Source organism: Papaver somniferum, chromosome 9 (assembly GCF_003573695.1).
Source record: "Papaver somniferum cultivar HN1 chromosome 9, ASM357369v1, whole genome shotgun sequence".
NCBI lineage: Eukaryota > Viridiplantae > Streptophyta > Magnoliopsida > Ranunculales > Papaveraceae > Papaver > Papaver somniferum.
In genome coordinates, this window is record NC_039366.1 from 158,458,832 (window position 1) to 158,481,974 (window position 23,143).

Genomic DNA, 23,143 nt, shown 5'->3' on the forward strand with positions numbered 1-23,143 from the left:
TGGTCAATTAACTGATCCACAGTTTTGACATTGGTTGAATCAAAATCAGACCTCAAAAGATAGTTTTCTATTGGTACCCATCTATCCTTCTGTATATGAACATCACTACCATTCCCAACCTCGCAATAATAGTTATCTCTTATAACATTTAACCCTCTACAGATTCCTTTCCAAACCCATGAACCAGGCTTATCATTAGCAGAATGCACTGGATTACTATCAGGGAAGTTTTTAGGTTTTAGAATTTGAGCCCAAAGAGCATTTGGCTCCTTTATTGTTCTTCGAGCTAACTTAGCTAAAAGGGCAGTATTAAGATGTTTAGTCTTTTTTTTTTATATTAAGACCGCCTTGAACTATGGGTTTAGTGACATTATCCCAACCTTTAAAGTACATTCCCTTAGTATTACCTTTATTATTCTCGAAAAATTTCCTCTAGATTGAATCCAGCCTATCTGTCAGCTTTTTAGGCATTGGAAAAACTGCAAAATGATGACTAGCTAAAGTCCCTTAGAGTGGTTGAACCAAAACAATTCTACCAGGATGGTTCAAATGTTTGCTTTTCCAAGTTGCAAGTCTATTTTCGAAACTAGTTTCTAAGTGCCCAAAAGTTCCATTGAGTCTCTATGAATCACGAGAGGTACATCTAAATACTTTTCGTAAACACTTAACCTTCTTATCTTCAATATACTAACCATAATGTTCTTGACACCACTATCTATTGTTAGACTAAAAGAAACCTCTGGTTTGTCATAATTTATAGACTGGCCTGAATATTTGCTAAATTGTTGCAGAATGGAATCCAGACTCCTAGTACATTTCACATTTTTCTTGGTAAAAACCAAGCAGTTATCTGCAAAAAAAAAAAAAAAAAACAAGTGGCTAACAGAATGAGCAATTTTCGTTACTTTAATACCATGGGTATCACCTTTTGATTCAGCTTGAATTAAAATTTTAGATAAAAATCCATGTAAATGATAAACATATAAGGAGACAAGGGATTTCCCTGTCTAACACCATTTGTTAGGAAGAGCTCTCCTGGAGAACCATTAAGAAGAATTGAAATAGTAACAGTAGTGGAACATTGTTCTATCATAGTGCACCAGTGATCATGGAAGCCCAGTTGCCTAAGGATAGCAATTAGGAAAGGCCGCTCAATTCTATAGAAATCCGTCGACATATTGAGAGCCATAAGTCCTGACTTAGTCATATTTTTCTTAAGAGTATCCACTACTTCATGCACAATAATTATATTATCAGTTATTTGCCTAGAAGATAGAAATGCATCTTGATAGGGGCTTAAAATTTATCTATAACAGTTTTTAGCCTACTGGCCAAGAATTTGGAAATGATTTTATAACTTATATTACTAAGAGTAATGGGCCTAAAGTCCGCATAGCTCTTCGGAGAACTAGTCTTAGGTATTAAAGTAGTAAAACTATGGTTCATTTGTTTTAAGAGATGACCATAAAAAAAAATCTTTAATCATACTTATAGTGTTTGCCCCACCACATCCCACATTTTCTAGTAAAGACCAGGTGGGTAACCATCTGAACCTGGAGAGATCCATGGTTGCATCTTCCAGACAGTATTTTGTATCTCTTCATCACTAGGTATGCTAATCAAATAGATATTTTCTTCCTCAGTTATACATGGATTTAAAACATTAAGCTACACACTTGCATTAGGAGGGTTGGTAGATCTAGTAATCTTAGCAAAATGGTCTTTGAGTTCAGAAGCAATCATACTCCTATCCATTGATCAAATCCCTAAGTTTTTTTGAATGCACTTTGAGTTCTCTTTTTTCTAAACTTCACTTTATCATGAAAATACTTGGTGTTTTGGTCATCAAAGGGCAGCACATCATCCTTAGACTTTTGCATATAGTAGTCCTATTGGACTTTATACCAATGCTTTAGACTATTTTCTAGTCCTTCAATTTGGTCTCTAGGTCTTTTGGCTTGTTGAACATCATATATTTTTCCTTCCAGAGTCTTAATATGAGATTGAATATTACCAAAAATATTTATATTCCACTTTCTAAAGGAAACTTTACATTTCTAGAGAAAGGGCATGCTTATAAGCAAAAGATCCATTCACATCAGTGGACCAGTTATTAGCTCTAAATGCTTCTATATGAATTATCAAACAACTAACATTTGTTAAATCTCATAAATCTCATAGTTTACCATGAGAATTGGAATATGATCGCTTCCTAGACCAACTAAGTGATAAACAATAGCATTAGGAAAGTAGTTTGACCATTCATCATTAACAAGAGCCATATCCAACCTCTATAGAATTAGTGAATTACCACTTCTGCTATTAGACCAAGTATAAATACTTCCTACAAAGTTGATATTAGTTAAGCCTGAAGATTTTTTATGGTCTTTAACGTTATCTAGATGAGTTTGAGACAATGTATTCCCTTCATATTTCTTCTCTCTTCTAATAATGAAATTTAAGTCACCCAATATCATCCAAGGGCAGGGAAACCTAGTTGCTAAGTTATCCAAATAATTATTTTGATTATCCCACCCACTATGAGTTAATGCTCCATACATACAATTCAACAAGTTCTGGCCACTCCCAACATCCATTTTAACAAGCATAATAATGAAATTAAATTTCATATTAATAAAAGATGTATCAATAACATTTTTCCAAAGAGGATATAGACCTCCTGACAAGCCCACGGGGTCAACATAAACAAAATTGGGATAATTGAGACTTCTAGAGTAATTGGTCATTTTCTGACTTTTAATTTTAGACTCAAAGAGAAATATTAAGTCTAATTAGAATATTATTAACTCCCTTAAATGTTGTCTATTAGTCTCATTACCAAAACCATGAACGTTCCAAGCTAGAATCTTCATCCTTGTGCAGTTATACAATTTCTTATTCTTTGTTTAAGAAAATTACAAAATGTAATCAGTGGGCCTAATATAAACTCTTGTTTTTCCTGAATTGAGATAAGCAATACAATGAAAACCAAGGCTTATCTGAGCGGAATCAACTATATGCAAATTCAAATTCAGTCTATAATTAAGAGATAATTGACAAAACAAATACAAATAAGCCATAAATCCAAGTTTTAAGCAAAAGTTATCAGAGAGTTTTACCACCAATTTCTAACGAAGACACTGAAACCATAAAAATAATTTTAGAGATAGAAGCTGAGAAAACTAACAAATTAAAGTGTAAGTAAAGTTTAAATTTAAAGATGGTTATGGGAGAAACCCTAATTTGTTGTACTTACGTATGATTCAATAGCAGGAAGATGGTCAACGGTTCCATTTGGTCCTCTACCCCCATTCTCGACATCTTCCATGTTCAAGTCGCCATCTCCAAGGCTTGTATCACTGATCTCTTGGTAATCACCTCTACCATTAGCAATCACATGAGTTATCTCGCTGATATTTGGTTTATGGTTTTGAGATGAGTTTTGGGAATTGATTTCAAGAAGAATATAGTTATCTTCACGACCTTCGTCTCTGCTCTTTTTATTTTTTTTCTCGGAACTGACCTGTCCTCATCCACTTCATCCAGCCCATTATCCCTTAAGATCTCAGACCCACAGCTTCCTTCAGCTGCATTCTTTTTATTGAGCATTTTTTCTATCATATGGTAGTTTTTAGCATAATACTTCTCAAATGCCGAATTTGTCATCCCAAAAACAAAAATATCTCATGCACGCTCCTCACACATTGCATCATCATGATCAATTACAAAGCAATCTGGGAAAATTTCCGTTGGCTGCCTCAAAATGATACTTGATTCAGACATTTGCTTTGCCGCAGTGAGCAACCAATTCCCCCTTTTAAGTGGTTGACTAAACTCAACCTCAACTTTTGCAGTAACCACTCTTCCTATGATAACAGGCCCTCCTCCACCTTTGTTGACTATTTTCCTCCCAGTGTCTTGACATAATTTATGAATAATACCAATGTCCAAGTGCTCCAGAGATATCCCTTTGAACATAACTGAGAAGACCTGGTGAGTAAACTCATAGTTTTCAACAGGAATCGAGTTATCATATGGTTTCAGAATTACCAAGTGTCCATGGAACTTTTCCATAATAACATTCAAATTATCAGCATTCTTGAATTTGAAGACATATAAATTCCTCCCCATAATATTGGTTACCATTCTCCTATGCCTCCTCTAAATGATTTCACATCTTTTTGAACATTTCCATACTCTACATAATCTTTTGAGATAATCTTTCCTAGAGGCAGTTGAAGTATTTGGTTGCAGCTTCATCTATCTTATCTCCATATATCAAACACCTTCTTATACGTTTAGGTTGTTCCATTCCTAAAGTTAACTCCTTCAGCCTCTTTATAAGAGCTGCCATTTGGAATCTTGAGCTTTCTGACATTCTTGTAGAAAGCACCGCCTCTTTTAAATAAAAGTTGTAAATTTCTTGGGTATATGATATTAGCCTCCATATACCCAAGAATGTGCACCTTTTCAACATGGAACATGTTTGTGACATTAAAAGGTGCCATATTAAACTTCTTGTGCACCTTTTCAACATGCTTCAAATAATTTCTCAGTTGTAAACTTCTTGGCTATATGATATTAGCCTCCAATATGGTTTAAACAATTTCTCGTCTTTATATGGAACGCGCAATTGGGGAATATCAAAACTAATTGGGGATAGATGAAAAAGACGGAAACTGGATCCAAATATCAAATCAGGGTCATCCTAAATCCTAATCTACCCCTCACTAATCAGGTTTAGTGATTAGTAATAATTAGTAAAAATCTTAAGTATTTGTTAAATGATTAGTATGTATTTGTATTTGTATTTGGATGAGTGAGATGAGAGTAGAAAGATGGAAAAAAATTTAAGAGGGAGTTTTTTTTGTTGAATGTGGAGGATGATTGTGCAGAGAGAATTGCTGCTAAGACGTTGAAAATTTGATTTTTTTTTTCTTTGAATCCACCATTGTTGCAGCTGAAATATCTCGGTGTCGGCATTGTATTCAACCGAAAAAACCATGCTGGCATTTGTTGGAAATTTTCATAAATGTTTGTCATTATCCGGGGGGGTAAATTTTCTGGTTTTGATCTTCAAAACTTACTTTTTTTGGTTTTAATCAATCCACTGCCGGCACAATCAGTTAATTCTCGAGCATGCCGGTACCTATGACGGCATAGTATTTTGCTTAAATTTCTATGCCGTCACATGATGAAAAGTATCCAGAAAATTGATTTTTTTCACTTGACTACCGCCATTGATAGGATGTTCTCGAGCATGCCGACATTTAGTTCCGGCATTGAATTCATCAATTCCGGCATGGTCTTCATCACTTCCGGCATGACCTTCATCATTTCCGACATGGTCTTCATGACTTCCGGCATGGCCTTCATCAGTACCGGCATGGTCTTCATCACTTCCGAATGTGAAAAAAGATAAATCGTTTTCAAAGTGAGGAACCGGCAGAGAAGGAGAAGAGAATTTGAAAGAGAGTGGGGAAATTTTAGAATTTGAAAGGGAATGGGGAACATTTGTGTTTCAAAGCTTTAACTCTAAAAGAGATTAATAAGAAGTGGAGATGGAAATGGGGATATGATTTTGTTTTTTGATTTTTATTTTGAGGGAAGGGTACTTTAGTATTTTTGCTCCCAAAAACACCCCTTAACAGACATTATTGATTGGGGAAGTAATTCATATCCCCTAATTAATTTTCATATCCTAATTTCTCCATGCCATATAAACAATTTCTCCATGGCCTTCCGGCATGGCCTTCATCGGTACCTCAACATGTCGTATAAACAATATCTCCATTAGGGTTTTGAAGGGAGTTTCCCATTTTGTTGTGGAAGAAGTAACTTTCATGTTTTGATTTTTTTTTTCTTTTTTGCTAAAAGTTAAAAAAAAAAACTACTTAAATGGAACCAAAACATATTACAATTAACTTCTGGTATTTTTGCTTCCAAAAATCAAAAGATAACAATTTATGCGGAATACAAACAGGCTGTTAGACTTGAGCCCTTTTACTTCGAAAAGCCATTTTGACATGTGATCTTAGGAGTTTGGCCAAGTTTGGTACCCCTCGTACATTGGATGGTCTCCCATTAGAAACTTATCAACATAAAAGTGTAAACTTATCTTGAAACAAACGGCTACAGATATGACACGTTTATCAGGATGAGATATTATTAGGTACAGTATCTAACGGATATGGCATTCTTCTCCTAAATTTGTGCTGCAAGTTCAAGATCAATTAAAACTGCAAACTCCTCTGTTCTGCTTTCATGGCGGATTCAGACAATGAGTCTGGTGGTGACGGTGGTGGTAACAATGAATTTTCTCAGAGGGAACAAGACAGATTCTTGCCTATAGCAAACGTGAGTAGAATAATGAAGAAAGCATTACCAGCAAATGCAAAAATATCAAAAGATGCTAAAGAAACAGTACAAGAATGTGTATCAGAATTTATTAGTTTCATTACAGGTGAAGCATCTGATAAATGTCAAAGAGAGAAAAGAAAAACCATCAATGGTGATGATCTTTTGTGGGCTATGACTACTCTTGGGTTTGAAGAATATGTTGAACCACTCAAAATATACCTTCAGAAATTTCGTGAAATGGAAGGTGAGAAAACTTCTTCTACCACGGGTAGTAGACCTGACAGAGATGGGGGGTCAGGTGGTGGTGGTGGTGGTGGTGGTGGTAATGCTAGTGGGAATTCTATGGGTGGTTTTGATGGAAGTGGTGGAGTTTATGGTGGCGGAAATCAACCAGGTGGTAATAATATGTTGATGATGATGGGTCATCAAGGACAAGTGTATGGTACTGGTTCAATCTATCAAAGTGGCGGCGGAGGTGGCGGCGGCGGCGGCGGTGGGTCCGGGAAAGGAAGATGATTTTCTTCTTTTTTTTTCTTGTTTAGGAGGGGAGAATGCTTCTGAATATATATTTAACTTTAGAGTTAAAACTGTCTAAAGCAGGCTTTTCTTTTCTCTTTGTCCATGAAGCATTTGTTATTTATTTGTAAAATCGTTAAGAAAAGATTGAAGAAAATGAAACATCTGGGAATTTTATATGAAGTGTGAAAATATTGCGGAAGAACAAAATTTTGCAGCTTATGGTTCCACGAAACTAAATGTTTTCATTTGGTTTCTAAGTCATTGCTAATTTTATTTTTGCTAAGGTGGAATAGAAGTAACCATACTTTTGAGGGCGAGGAGTGCAAAGTACAAACAATAAGCTTTTCAACTCACTGCATCCTAAATCCTGGATATACGCTCTCCCTATGGGGAAAGTTCATACCACATTCTTCCCAACTTTCAATACTACAACAACATGGTAGTGTAAAAAGTGGAAATCTAACCAAAACATTGTGATCAGCAATATAAGCATCTGAAGATAGATAGTGTTCTCCAGGTACACTCATTATGTTGTTTTTAATACATCTACTGCTTTCTTTAACTTACTATAGAACCACCGCCCAACCCACCATAACCTGGAGAAGGATCCGTGAAACCCTTCTACAGTTCAAAAGCAGGTCCAAAAAAGAATGGAAAATTAAAACCTCCATAGACAAGGATGAAAACTAAATTTATAAGTTTTAATCTTCAAGCTCAATGATCTTGACCACGGACGAATCACCAACTTTCTGGCAAACAACAACCCGATCATGTGACTTGATAACACCGGAAGCCTTTCCATGATCAAGAGCAACCTTCAAAACTGACTCGTTTGTGGAATTCGTTGACTCAGCCTGCCAATACCAGAATTAAATCATCAGAAGATGGAATGCTAACAAAAAAACGATATTATGTCTGGTTGCAAAGACAACAATAGAAGTCGGAAAAAAAGAACTTACTGGGTGACGAGGATCGGCGAGCATGGGGAAAAGACCTCTTACAATAAGTGATTGTCTTGCCTGCACATCAAGAAAAAGATAACTGATTAGCTTCATCAAAATATTATACTACATGATGTAGCTTGGGTGTTAAAAAATCCTAAGGCTAAACGATAGAGCAAACTAGAAACTAAACTAATTACGAATGATTACCGTGGGTCCTACCTCAAAGGCACCAGTGAAACTCCAACGAAGTTGATTCGTTTTGAGTCGAGGAATAACAACTGACAGCACGGGCATTGTTGGCCTATACTTAGCAATCAATCTGCACTCGCACAAAAAATTCTGCCCTTATGAGTGAAAATTTAACATTAAGAAGAGAAAGAAGCATCACATTACATGAATAAACATGCACTTAAAAGCATTGCCGCACCTAGCAGCCCTTCCAGATGAAGTGAAGCAGATTATAATAGATGCCTTCACCTTAATTGCTGCACGCACCTGAAAAAGAGGTCATAATTTTTGGTCAAACACAAAACCTGCTACAGCCTACAAGCAACTTCCCAAGTAAAACAAAAAAAAGGTTTGCGTTTGCTTCCATATTTGTTTAAGTGAAAGGAGAAATTGCCCAAAAAAAAAATACCGCTGAGGAAGCAATAGACTCCAAGTGGCTCATTGGTTCTCCAACATATTTCACAGTCTTCTTGAAGTATAAGTCCTGGTTGAAAACTTTTTCAGCCTGTAAGTTTAAAGTATTTGCGTCAGTGGCATGTAGTTGATAATAACAAGAGACGAAACCTTTTAAGTGTATGACTATATAGAGGCAATGTAACAGCCGGATTTGAATGATATATATGCAGGTTAGATAGAATAGTGCACAGAATTTTATTGATACATATGCAGGTTAGATAGAATAGTGCATACGACAGAAAATACCGAGAATCAAGTATGTGTACCCCGTATAATAGGTGGAGATGTACAAAATCCTTCAAACTCTATTGGGGTTCCATCAAAAATAAAAAACTCTATTGGGGTTGACTGTTTCAAATGTAAAAACAGTCAAACATGCCAACACATGATCGTAGTGGAGAAACATGAGCAAGGGCTAAACAAGATCAAGCAGAAATAGTTGGCAAGTCAATGCTTTCAAAGTTCAAAAGATAACGAAAAGATAATGAAGAATGTACCTCGGCACAAATTTTTCCAACAATAGAGATGGTCTCAACGGGGTAAAATCCTCGAAGAGTCTCAGCACCAAGAAGGATAGCATCAGTTCCTGCATAAGTAAAAAATAAAAACACAAATTAAGAATAAGTTATGTACTACGAATCAAAGATAGAGGTCCTCGTGTCAAAAAAATAATAATAATGCCAGAGAGCAACTAATAATTTGAAGAAACTCTTTCAGTACAGAGCTATCAAACTCAGACCATCAATTAACTGAGGCTGAATGGTATCATAAATAAAATTTAAAAACTTAGTCAAGACATGCATACGCACCGTCTAATACTGCATTAGCCACATCAGTTGCCTCTGCACGAGTTGGTCTAAGATTGTCCGTCATACTGTCCACAACACGGGTAACCACAGCAGGTTTACCAGCCATATTACACTTGTAAACAGCAGCCTTTTGGAATAAGAACACCTACAAAATGAGAGAACGATTACCATCAATAAGTTAACGGGCAACAACAACTACAAGGGAATCCATGAGAGCTGATTTATTTCTTTCATGTTCAGGTTAAGACTATACCTTCTCTGGTGGTAAATCGATTCCAAGGTTTCCACGCGAAAGGATAATGCCATCAGCTTCTTGGAGGATTTCATCGAAATGAGTTAATCCCTGAAAACATACCATCAAAAACACAGTAAGTTCACATTATGGTGTAATAAAATTTGGTGACATAGGAACTTAATAACGGAACATGTGAGATATAAATAAAAATATAAAATTACGCAAGCAAAAAAAAGATCAACTAACTCACCTCGATGTTTTCGATCTTAGCGAAAATCTGAGTTTGACCGATGTCACCTAAGGTGGAAAGAAACTGGCGAGCCTGCATATTGAAGCAAACATGGTGTCATTCTTTCATAAAGCTCTGGTGCATAAAGGACATGATTAACTAAACCACTCATAGTAGAGACGTGGTTGGTTGACAAACATAGTAAGACAGAATGCAACCTCCATGAAGTCCATGAAGAATTAGAATAAAGTATAAGAATTACTTACTTCACGGACATCTTCAGCATGTCGAGTATATGATAGTGAGAGAAAGTCAATACTGTTTTTGACACCCCATGTGCGTATGACCTGAAATAGTTAAAAATGATGAATTATCATAAAAGATATCTAAAGGATGCAGAAGCATTCACTTAAAAATAGCACAGTATGCCCATAGGAAAAGTTCATGTAATGTGATATATCTAATGAACAAAGTTAAAACATCAGGAAGTGTCACTAATGTTTAACAATGATTTTGCATGTAGCAGAACCTCTCTACATCCTTTGCTATCTACACGAACACAAAATAATTGCAGATAGAATAACACTCACTTCTTTATCTTTCTCAGTCAAGGTTGGCAAATCAATGTGAACCTGAGAGACATGTAAGGTGAACAATGCCCCAGATAAAGTAGCTGAGTTCTTTACGACACAAACAACGTCTGCCCCCTTCACCTCAGATACCTGCCAAAATATAATGATTGATAACCACATTAAGAAAATGATAGAAACAATGTTGAAAAGTATCAAAAAGAAGTTGGCGCCTTGGCTTATTCTTACACTCAACTTGAAAATTTGTACATTACAACTTAAAAAGGTAAGACAGAACCAAGGAAGCAAACATTTAAACTTAGTGCCCAATATAGCCAGGTAACCATTTTTCCAAGTTCTACCTAGCACCTCAGACTTGAAAACCCAAAAATTATCCTCTTAACAAGAACCAACCAATGTCTTACCTCAAGCCAGACAGAAGTAGTTTCACTTCCGGTAAACAGGTATTGACCCATGAAAATTGTGTCTCCTTTCTTCACAGCCTGCATAAAATCCATTTTTTCGTCAAAATACTTTGTAAATACAGAAGATGGTTGCAAGCAAAAAGGGAATGGCAACTAATCATTGTATCTAAAGAGTTGAAAGAAGTGAATTTCCAAAAAGATCTACCTTTGCTAGTCCATCAAAACTGATGGGTAGTATCTCTGAATTGGCTTCTTGATCTTGATTTGGAGTCAAAACAACAAGTCCATCAGCTTTGAGCGAAATGGAACTCTCACTCTTATTAATGACTTGTAACTCTGCCCCAACAGTATCTAACATTACCTGGAAAGAGTAACAAATCCAATAAATGCTCAGACAACAAATTCATTCTAAACCAGTGTTAGGGGAAAAAATCCAACTAACAAGTAAACAACAGAAATATGAACTAAAATCTTACGGCGCAAAGTTTCTTAGTAGCCTTGACAGCAATTTTCAAATTCTCCAAAGTCTCTTGATGGTATTCAGCATCTCCTAAAGAGAAATCGAACCGAGCAACTACAACAATCCAAACACAAAACACCATCAAAATCACATTCGGAAATCCAGCCAACATTAGACCTATAAATTTCATTAATCTAAACTAAAATCTTGGAAAAGACACATGAAATCAGTACTTGATCTTAAAAACAAATTAAACGTACCAGACATTCCAGCTTTGAGACAACCAGAGAGAACTTCAACAGATCTCGATTTCGAACCTAATGTTCCAACGATCCTCGTCATTGCAGAGTAAAAATTCTACAGAAACAAAATTTACATCATTATAAATCTCAAAAAATCAACACAACAACAAAAATAAAAAGCAAGCAAAACCTAATCAAACATTCTACACTGCCGGAAACACCACGGATATAGACAAAAAGGACATCAAGTAAAGTGAAAAACGAAGGATCTCAATACAACGATGATTTCGAACTTACAGTTTTGGATGGTTCAAGGATTGAAGCCATCCTAATAGGTTCCTCGAGAAGTAAGTGTGTTGCATGCATTTTCGATGATTTAGGTTTTCACGAATGATAACTTTTGAAAATTCTGGATCCTAGAGATTGGATTCAGAAAGAGCTGAAGAAAAAGAAGAACTCTGGAGATTTTCAGAGGGTTTTTTCTTTTAGGTTGTTACCACCAGCACCGCTGATATTTGTAGAATTAAGAAATACCAGGAACCAAAAAGAACAAGGAAGAATTGAAAACCGGGACACAACTTCTCGTACGAAATTACCTTTTTTATCTCGGTCGGGTAGACAATATCTTAAGGACCACGCAGAATATCTTGTTGGACAATTCCCGATCCCAGTATTCCTCACGTTTTTACAACCCTGACCCGCACCCCGACCCTAACCCTAGCTCTAACACCATTCTGGTGTGAAAAAAGAAAACAGAATTATGTCAATTCCCCAAAAATGATTGTATAAAGGGGCAGGATCCAATGACATGGTTATATTGATATATCATGACATGGTTTGGCCATTTTTTCCACAAAATCCAAACGACAACGAGTTTGAAGTTAATTTTGTTGGAAAACAATTAATAAAATATGATTTTTAAATTTTTAATAAAAATTATAATTTATTGTTTTCTTTTGTGAATGAAAAACTTATTAGTCCCACACCGTGAAGTTTCCACTTTTTAGTTGTTTTAAGAGACAATATAAGATTTTTAGTCCCACATCGGGGAGTTCTTCTTCTTAAGTTGTATTTGTCAATTATATAAACAAATTCACTACTTTCGTAAAATCCATGGGAAATGGGTTGCTCTATATTTTAGAGGGACCCCCAAGGGAAAATATTTTATATTGTTTTCTTATGCGTTCGCGATTTTCCTTAAGGATTTTTTCGGAGTTGCCAAGCTCCAGTTGAGCATCTACTACATATGCTACTAGTAGGTGTAGTAGGTTGTTTTATCCTGGAGATATCTGTATCACTCTTGAGTGTAGCCGGACGCTAATGTCTTAAGGGCAACGTGTTGAACACGTGACTCACTCTGTTTTTCCAAAGTTTTGCATTGTTGCTGTTGTGGAGATCTGGGGAGCTCGTCCGTTTCATCAAATCGATTACTTCCGTTATAAATGAGCTAAGTATCAATAATTTTTGCTTATTTGATTTTTTCCTTGTTTTGATTATTGCACCCAACAAATTTTTTGACGACATGTTCCACTTATATAGCTCTACATTCCTGCCAAAAACGAGAGTAAATTGTAATAATAGTATAACCATGTCATTGGATCCTACCCCTAAGTCATAAAACTTAAAAGGATGCTTCAAAATAATAATAGTAGCAATAATAATAATACTCAAAAGTATCGAAATTATCAATCTCTAATACTCGTATTACAATTTACTCCCTCCGTCCCGCTATTAGATGATCTAATTGGAGTTTGCACAATTTTTAAGGCAAGTAAGGGAAAAGAGTTTTTTTAATTATTTTTTACAATAATATCCTTATGGATAATAACTTGTAAAATTTAGAAATGAATTATCTCTCAAACTATACCGCGAATATTCGTAAATTTTGTACCATTGAAAAGCATTTTAAAACACCTACGTAACGAGTATAAACATGGATATGAAATTATACAAATTTTTCATACTAATGATTATCATCAAAAGGATAATTTTAGAAATATTCTCTTGTTTAAAGAGATAGGTCAACTAATAGTGGGACAAAAATCTAAACTAAGTAGGTCATCTAATAGCGGGACAGAAGGAGTATTATTTTATCAATTTAAATTTACGCTTGCAATAAAACAAGTGGCATCGAAGGATTTTATTCTAACACATAAATGATGCATGTTGTTCAGGAGACAATTATTATGAGGATAACTACAAGGTTCTTTTGTCAAATCTGGTTCAATTATAAATTTGAACAGAGATTTCTTCTTTTCAAGGGCTTGTTAGTAACGGTGGTTGGCAATTAACGATGTGTGACTCGAAAATTCTGGAGCTCTTGGATAAAAGAGCAAGAATGACCAACACGAATGACATAGTTTAAATTCATTCTTTTCAATCTTTACTCGGCTTGCGAGTGTACTAGCAAGGAGATATTTTTTGAAAGATGTAGCAGATATTGGGCATTGGTCTAATGATGCCTAACCTATTGGTGGCGACCGAAATACAGTCAAATCAAATAATTAATGGAATGGGGTCGTTGGTGATAATATGAATCAAGATACCCTTGATGATTTTAGTTTTAAACATGAAATGATTCACTTGCCATTAAACATGTTGTTCATCTTCTTTGTTATTTGGAGTGAATATTATTTTGCTCTTGTTTTGAAGCATTTCTGTTTGATGATATAGTGTAACATTTTTCATATGACATCAGTTGATTTATTTTTTACCACACTCCTTGTTTCTGGAGCTGACCATAGAGGTGTTTAGATTTTATTTTAAGGTCAAGAATTATCGGCTTTATCTCAATATTTAGTTGTAAGGAAGTACTTTGATATGATTTTTTGACATGTTTTTATCATGTATAAAAAACTTCAGAACTTGGAACTTTAGAAAAAAAAGAATAAAAATGGGACCTCCAGAGTTAGGAAATAAGAGAGACTTATGAATGATTGACATAAAATGCAGGCAAGATATGTATTCGTGATTAGTGCTAGACAAGAGTCCGATTACGAGCCATATTTAGTGCCCATATGGACTATGATGTTTCATCGGACTCATCGGGCCAGGATATTTCTGTTCTAACCCGCTAGCTAGCTCTAACAAGAGGTACAAGGCCAAGTACAGTGAGCCGGGGAGAGGTAGAGCTGTAGAGTTTCGCAGTGGGACCCGCACAAAGGCTTCAAAACCACTAACGCATGCTACCACGTGGGCCCACAGATGTGGAGTCAAGAAGCACACAACAACGTCTTTTGCTTACACCAAAGAAACAAAAGTATTTCTCGTCAAGATCTCAACTTAGGAAAAACTGAGATTCGACCACTTAATCAACCTAACTTTCTGCTCACGTGGTTTATTACGTCACTATTACGGTACCTTCTCATGCTGCTTCTAACTTGTTCAAGTAGGATTTTAGTGAGAATCACTGTTAGCTTAAGATTAAAGTCACTCCTAATTTATAATTAGAAAATCCGAAGTAATACTAACTGATCTGCACCGTTAAATAATAAAATGACCTTTCATAAAATGATGGTTAGGATTGACTTTAGTTACTTGACCCTTACGAATCTAGACCCTTACGAATCTAGGGTGACATATTCTTATGGCATATACTATACTCAACTTTGGCTTTCCATATTAAAAACATCGATCCCATACAGTGCTTGTTCCACCAACAAAAATACTGTTTTCCACGTAACTAGTATAAAAAGACACACAGTAGCATCTTCCATTTGATGTCAAAAAAAAAAATATTCTTGTTTAATTAAGGTTTGGCTGATCCATAGATTTGGAGACTTTTTTAAACTCAGGTAACAATAAACTACTCCAAAATGCATCATTGGTTCTAATCCGTCTCAGAAGTTCCAAAAAATCTACCTCATCAATTAAGAAAAAGACTATCACATTCACGGTTTCTATTCTTACCTTCTTTGTGAAAACAAGACACCGTCATTTAAATGCAAGAATGCAATTGCAAATGATTCTTTATTGGTGAACCAACAGTTTTTTTTTTGAAAATAATGTCATGATATTAAGTGTCATTTTAGATGGGGCGTCGGAAATTTTGCTCCGCTGAATAAAAGGGAAATCCCCCGTTTGTACATATCTTCTTCGTGCTGCCTTGCATGTCGCTTGTGTAGCGTAGTGTATCCCTGTTAGAATACGGGCATCCAACTCAAAACCAATTACCAATGAGTGGAGAGGCCCTAAGAGATTATAAACCTCAAGATCTTAGATAATCCAACCATGTGGGACTAATAATCTCAACACGCCCCTCACGTGTAGCCTCGTTGGGTCTAACACGTGGACAATAAATCGGGTGACGCGGAATAAAGGCGCGGTCAATGACTCGTCGCAAATAGCCTGCTCTGATACCATGTTAAAGAATACGGGCATCCAACTCAAAATCAATTGACAATAAGTGGAGAGGCCCGTAGAGTTGTAAACCGCATGATCATAGATTGCCCAAACAATGTGGGACTAATAACCTCAACAATGTTAGAATACGGGCATCCAACTCAAAACCAATTGGCAATAAGTGGAGAGGCCCATAAAGTTATAAACTGCATGATCATAGATTGCCCAAACAATGTGGGACTGATAACCTCAACATGCTCCCTCACGTGTAGCCTCGTTGGGTCTAACACGTGGACAATAAATCGAGTGACGCGGAGTAAAGGCACGGTCAAATCAAATGACTCGTCGCAAAATAGCCTGCTCTGATACCATGTTAGAATACGGGCATCCAACTCAAAACCAATTGACAATAAGTGGAGAGGCCCTAAGAGATTATAAACCGCAGGATCTTAAATAACTCAACCATGTGGGACTAATAATCTCAACAGTCCCATATATCTAGGTTTGTTGGGGGAACAAGGACCAGGTCCCCAGGATATATTCACACATATCAGGTGCCAGATCTGCACCTTGCTACAGTCGGGACGACATGGCTGGTCCATATTTGGAACATGACATGTCACAACCCTTAATGGTGAAGAGGGGAATGACTTTAGCATTGGGATTGGTAGTGGGGTGAAGATGGGAATGATCAACAATCTGAATTGATTGTCCTAGATCTGGTCCATATTAGTTGTCCCAGTTCTAGAGTTTTCCGCCAGATCTCTAAGTCTAATCATTATCCAGTTTTTGTTTTCTTTTTTCTTTGGGGATTTGATAAAGTATGTGAAATATATTAGATGAAAATATATATGTTTATGAAAAAAATTCTAAAATAGTTTTTCTTTTTACCGTTTTTTTTTAAATGACGGTTTCCATCCGGTTAGGTGATAGATGGCAGTTTTTTCACTTATAAAAAGTCATATTTATCCATGGAACATATCTCTTCAGTGGGAAGGGCGAATAATTCGGCGATCCTGAAAAAGGTGTGACTATCCTGAACCGAACTCGACGAACTTGAAAAGTGTCGTAGAAGATCGATTCTCCGCCGACCAAAAATTTCAAGACAGCTCGGAATGATGAGCCCTGGGAAGTACCTTGACCCCTTTATTAGCTGAATGTGACTGATTGATTAGTATTTATATCGTCATAAATCGGGACGTTCTTGATTGAAACGGGAAACCATTTGTGAAATCCTATTCCACATTTCCGAAACCTGAGATCATGTGATCTAACTGTGAAGATTTTAATGACAGATCCCTTTATGGGGAATGATATAAAGCCTGAAAACGGTGAAACGATCCTAAAGCGAGCTCGACGATTGAGATGATGTACAGTTAAATAACTTCGTTAATTAATCCTCGATAAATTAATAATTTTACAAAAATAATATTTTCTGTCAGTACCTATTTGGGCAAGGATGCTAAATTAATAACCCTGCTAAGAGTTGAAAATTTATAAGTTTCCGATGGGGCTTAACTAATAGCAAAAATTGATAATAATTTTCATAGTACTATACTATGGTGCCTTTTTTAAAATAGAGATCCAAAGTTGGTTGTTTTTTATTCATAATTGTATATTACTGGACTTTATTTTTATTTATTTTTTTGTAATCTCTTTAAAAGTCCTAAGTGATTTTGTTCTAATGTTCTTCATAATCTTATTGTTTTAATTTTAACATCAAAGTATGTACTTCTATACACATAACTAGGTATCACCGGGGCCTTACGGTCCCGGCTCAACCTCTCATTTTACTCGTAAGAATACATACTTTATCCGTAGGGTACACACTTTCAACGATACATTAAAAATGACTACAATTTGGTCAATTATAAAGCGGATAACTTACATCATATTCCAGGTTATTCATATATCAGCGGATAACATCTGTAAACACCTAGTAACATCGTACTAATTGAACCAGTCCATATTTAGGCGCACAGTTCCACCAAAAAATATCTTGAAAAAAATATCACTCATTTGATTTTATCCATCAATATTTATCCCTGGTTAGTTTTAAAACCAATCATCGTTTACTGAAGAACGAAATAGAGAAATCAAAGGAACATATGTATCCATGTTGTCAACTGTAAATTAGGATAGTTTAGTATGTAATTGTCATAACGATGAGAGAGCAACAAATTAGGTGACTTTTTTCTGTACCAAACCCATTTCAATATATTAGAGATGGTGCAGAGCAAAGGGGCTCAAATTCGGTCAACTCCATGAAAAGTTAAAATTTCGGTGCTTTACTTCGAAAGTACAGTATGGTATTACTTTTTAGCAAAACAAAAGTGATTTACTTAACATGTGATTGTTAGACTAATCTAGTCAACATATTTTTCATTCTATTTTTCATCACTATTTGCACAACGTCATATAATAGACTTAATCTTTGTAAACAAAATTTCATCTTTTCTTCCATCAATATTTGCATAATGACATAAAAGGCTTAACTTTTGTATTCAAAAGTTCATTATATCTTTTATCAATATTTTCATACTGACATATAATAGAGTTAACTTTTGAGCAAATATGGGACAGTCAAGGTTCACTGATGATGAGTGCTAAAAAGTGCATATTTTTATATATTTTTCTTGGCATTTAACTCATCTTTTGTGCATTAATTCTACATTTTATCCCATATTATGTGTTTTCGTTGTTTTCAAGAATAAATACTTTTCTTAATTAATTTTGCATTTTTAGGTACTAAATAAATCCTGGTTAACTCACGGAGCAAAAAGAGCAAAGAAACGACAAAAACTCTCGCTAGGAGGAAGCGAAGAATGATGTTTGCAAGAGCCGGATCAACTAGAAGTGGGCTTGAAGAGGAAGAATTGTTCTTAAAGAAGATATGGGATTGGCATACCCAAGACCCAAGACCCTTACCCAAATCCATTTCCATTATCCATACCCATTTCCATGAGAGCCGTCAGATTGGATCCATCTTGTCATCCGACGGTCGCCTCATCATTGTGCATCAAAATCCGAAGCTCCTGTCAAACACTATAGTACCTAACTCCATCTGAAGCCGTCATTTTTGCTGCATTTCCTCATCCTACGGTCGCTCCAATATCTTCCCATCTCACCGTTGGATCCACCTACCATCTTCACATCCGACGCGTTTCCTCGCAAATCATCACCCTTTGCCACACCCGCTCAACACCCTAACTTCCAAACCCATCGACCTCAAGCCAAACACTCCCTTCTCCCCAAACTGTCGACCTCTTCTTCTCTTCCCCAAACTTCCTCTCTTCCATCACCTGCAACCCCTTCACCACCACCATGCCCTGCCACTCCGTACGAACCACCTTCTTCCCCGACCATCACAGAGACGCTGTCTCAACCACCATCACCTCCCCTACCTCATACCCATCTCCCTAGCCTAGTTATTTTCCCCATATCACAACCACTGAAACCCTAGGTTTGGGGTGAGTAAAATAACTCGAACTAGGGAACAATTAGAGCAGCAGAGGCGTCAATTGAAGGCATAGAAGGACCAGAAGAGGCAGAGAAGAAATGGGTCGACCGTTTTGAGTGATTTGTCACATCAAATTAGGTAAAATATCTAACCCTAATTTTGAGAATTTGGGGGAAAACATTGTAAACCCTAATTTTGAATTCTGGGTATAAATAGAAGGTGTGGGTGTGTGTTGTAACCATGCCTGGATTAGCCAGAGCACCACCAAGAGGCCTGGAATAGCCAGGACCTCAACTGTTAATTTTGTTTTCAATATCAGTTCATTTTAATCTTCAGTTGTTTCATCAAATTCATCATGTTCTAGTTTATTTGCTAAGGGGGAGATGAAATCATGATGCTTCTGCTAATTTAATCCAAGCTAGATATTGTGCTTGTTGTGCTGAAATGTTTAGGATAGTCTTAATCAAAGCACTTTAGTTGTGATTAGAACATCCTTTAGGTTGTTAAAACACCTAAGTGGCTTCTCTGTGGGTAGTTGCAGTGTGAGAGCCCCAACTACTACTAGGATTAGAATTATCTTAGTGCCTTTAGCTTCCTTTCTAACCCAACCCTTTGATGAGCAGCAGGCATAGAACCTCCACTGCCATCTAGTTAGTCAGTTGAGCCAAGAAGCTCATTGATAACTTTAAAATGGACAAGAGCAGTATTGAACTGAGATTAACTTAGTCTAGGTGAAATGGTGGAATCTAATCCCTAGTCTTCACCCAAAATCCCTTTTTCCTTTACTGTTTCTTGTTTTTATTTGATTCCCTTTACTTCTTTGTTGTCACTTCACTGCCTTAGGCTCATTGCCTTTGTTTCATTAGCTCACTGCCACTGCTACACTTAGAGATCTAGCTTAGCTAGGAAAACTTCATAACACCCCAAGTCCCTGCGGATTCGACCCGTACTTGTGCACTCACTGCAACAACACCGTGCACTTGCGGTATCACTGTAGGCATCCATTTATTCATCTTATTTACACATCTATATAAGCCTACCAACTGACGTAAACATCATATCCCATAACAATTTTTGCAATATATAAAACCAATAAAGATTAATAATGCAAAATCAATCTTTGTCCTTAGAAGGTAGAATCAATATTTTTCGCACGTATTTACACCAAGAATAGCTACCAAAGGCGTATAAAAAGATTTTCTTAACAAAGAAAAACATATAAAGTCAACAAATACCATGCATCATAGTTCACATAAGATGATTGTGCACATTCAAGAATCTCATAGTAATGCGTACTACTTCCCATTCTTGAACTTCCTTCTTTGTGATTCACCAACAACATTCTTTTAAAAGCTACAAATGAGCTTAGAAGAGTAGTACTCCAAGAATCCAAGTGCCCAAGTCCAAGAGAAGTGGAACAAGTGCGACGAAACGGAGCACAACACTCAAAAACAAGAGACTGGATGAAGGAAAATCTTAACTCATCCAAATTCAGGAATTCTCATATCCATTTTGAAGAGAATTCAAAGAGGAAGAGAATGTAAAAAGAATGAGGTAATTCCGAGTTCGGACAAAGAAGTTACAGCAAAAACAAGTTTACCGAATATCGACGTCTACGGTCAAGTATGCATACCGGTTTGCACAACGAATTTTCATGACCTGAAGCAGTATGCGAACGGGTATGCATACTAAAATCCCTGGATTTTGATTTTAAATGATGGTATGCATACCTGGTATGCGTACCATGAAGTCCAGACATCCCGAACTACTATTTTCAAACTTAAACATTTAAGAACCTTAACCACATATCAAGTTAGGTAGAAATGAACTATAAGCAAGGTACATGGATCATTATAAGTGCTCTAAGCAAATAAAAGCACAAATCTTGCTCAAGTTTATAGACATACCTTTTTAGAAGAATCCAATCGAATTCTACAGCCTTACCGAACATAATTTGTGCGCCCCTATTCTCGTGCTTCCCTCACCGTATACATAGGAGAGCATTCCTTGGTGAGGATGCACTAACAACACACTCAAGTTTTGTTGAGGTGAGAAATGTCTTGCTCACCACAAGTGACTTTTGGATTATCATGAAAGAGATCGCTTTTAGAACCTTTCACATCCAAATCCATCTTTCCAAAGAACTTTTTAAGTTTCAACATCATGGATACTGCCTTCTCCATAGTCATGGAATTTTCTGGGAGATCATTCCTTTTCACACTCAAAACATCATTGACTTTCTTTAGTATCCACTTCTGAGTGCGTTTAGGAACAATCGAAACCTTCTTCCCATTATTCTCTTCTAGAATTCTTGGAAGAGAATTGGATTGACTATTCTTTTGCAAGTTAGTCTTTCTCCAATTGGGAGCATCGGATCTTTTCTTCGTCTTTACGAAGTTATCCTTTTGATAACCATTACGATTGTGAAAAGGATTAGTATGACGTTTATAGGAAAATCTAGGTTTATCACAACACTGATTCCTTTGCCTGAAGGTTGGACAGTTACAACCTGTAACGTTAAGGGGATTAGTCTTAACATATGATCTTGGTATCACAACTTGTTGTGATGACCAAACAAGAACATCATGAAGTTTTTCATTCCTTATATGGAAACGCCATCTCCTTTCCAGATGATCTTTATTTCCGCAATAGTGGAAAACATAAGGAATGTTCTTACCTCGATCAGTATGTGCTGACTTTGGAGGTTGATATACTTTGCTCTTTCGAACCTTAACAGCTGGTGAAGGTATTTCACTTTTTCCATCAGTAAAAACCTTTTGTTGAGAAGAATCACTAGCCTTGACAAATTTTACCTCTTTGCTAATACTTGGAGCATTTATTCCCTTACAGCCCAATCCTCGTGTATCACGATGATTGTTACTTGCTCCTAGCATTGTGGTTAATTTGCTTGAACTAGTATTGAACTTTTTCAAGTCATCTTTCAACATCTTGATTTTATCAAGAGCAGCAGTTAAATCAGCCTCAAGGCATTATCAAGCACGGCGTTCTAGCCTATTAGATTTTTTTTTTGGGTTATCATCTTCAAAGTATAATCTTGGGAATCGGATGTGTACTTCAATTTCCCTGTCTTTGATTTTAATCAGATGCGTACATGCAAGTCTAAACAATTTTTTTTTCTTTACAACATGGGTCTTTTCATTACATTCTATTTGATTCATCACCGTCCTTTTATAATTAGTTGATTCATTTTGTCCTTGTATAATTAGTTGATTAATATGCTTAATAATGATAGAGTGCATCATATAATTTACATGTCACCTGCTGTATCTGCACTTAGATGAATCATATGATGTTTTTCTAGATTTAGATGAAAAGTCATTGCTTTTGTGTTCATCTCTGAATCTATACCCAGTTGCTATGCACTATTGAATATTACTAGAATATGACGGCACGGTTTTGATTTGTCCTTGGTAATGCCGAACATTATAATTAACACCGTGGCTTATTCGTATATTTCATTTTTATTTTTGATACCGAGTTCAACAAATTAAGGCATGTTATCCCATCCATTGAGGACATAAAATACAGAAATAGAGAGTACATATTATTCGACTGTGATAGGTCCAATGGCAAAGCAAATATATGGTCTGCCTGATAGAAAGAATCAGCATGTTAGTGGGTCGATAATTGTGCCAGAAAAATAGGAAGGTTGTGTTGAACTAAGAAAAGTTCAATAGGAGAAGACCAACGCCCCGTCTACCCTTAGCTAAGCATCTATAAGCAGTTACGTATAAAGCAACCAATGTGAAGATCCCAAGGGAAACCCAGTTCGGCTTAAAATAGCCAAAACGGGGCCATAAAATTAAATTTCAATGATAGCATAAGAGACACAATTACATACTTCG

The 23,143-nt window shown here is 36.2% G+C and overlaps 2 protein-coding genes across 3 annotated transcripts; one reads left to right on the forward strand and one right to left on the reverse strand.

Moving 5' to 3' along the window:
• Positions 1–6,147: 6,147 nt before the first annotated feature.
• LOC113313556 (nuclear transcription factor Y subunit B-3-like) lies at positions 6,148–7,086 on the forward strand. The gene has a single exon (XM_026562345.1). The coding sequence runs from the start codon at positions 6,265–6,267 to the stop codon at positions 6,874–6,876; it is 612 nt and encodes a 203-aa protein (XP_026418130.1). The 5' UTR covers positions 6,148–6,264; the 3' UTR covers positions 6,877–7,086.
• A 114-nt stretch (positions 7,087–7,200) lies between these two features.
• Positions 7,201–12,028, reverse strand: LOC113313555 (pyruvate kinase 1, cytosolic). 2 transcript variants are annotated; one of them, XM_026562343.1, is made up of 16 exons: positions 11,774–12,028; positions 11,495–11,591; positions 11,251–11,348; positions 10,980–11,135; positions 10,775–10,852; positions 10,371–10,502; positions 10,047–10,127; positions 9,802–9,873; positions 9,570–9,659; positions 9,317–9,461; positions 9,005–9,093; positions 8,461–8,556; positions 8,251–8,318; positions 8,031–8,142; positions 7,839–7,898; positions 7,201–7,733 (listed from the first exon to the last, which is right to left on the reverse strand). In XM_026562343.1, the coding sequence occupies exons 1-16, from the start codon at positions 11,840–11,842 to the stop codon at positions 7,581–7,583; spliced, it is 1,596 nt and encodes a 531-aa protein (XP_026418128.1). In that variant the 5' UTR covers positions 11,843–12,028; the 3' UTR covers positions 7,201–7,580. The 2 variants fall into 2 exon arrangements, with proteins under 2 accessions (XP_026418128.1, XP_026418129.1); XM_026562344.1 differs by having other exon boundaries at positions 8,043–8,142; positions 11,774–12,026.
• Between the last annotated feature and the right edge of the window lie 11,115 nt (positions 12,029–23,143).

Coding starts and splice junctions, on each gene's coding strand:
- LOC113313556 (XM_026562345.1), top strand. CDS start 6,265: ATGGCGGATTCAGACAATGAGTCTGGTGGTGACGGTGGTGGTAACAAT.
- LOC113313555 (XM_026562343.1), bottom strand. CDS start 11,842: ATGCATGCAACACACTTACTTCTCGAGGAACCTATTAGGATGGCTTCA. Junction 9,462..9,569: donor TCGATTTACCACCAGAGAAG/GTATAGTCTTAA, acceptor CTCATTTTGTAG/GTGTTCTTATTCCAAAAGGC. Junction 9,094..9,316: donor GGCTAATGCAGTATTAGACG/GTGCGTATGCAT, acceptor TTACTTATGCAG/GAACTGATGCTATCCTTCTT.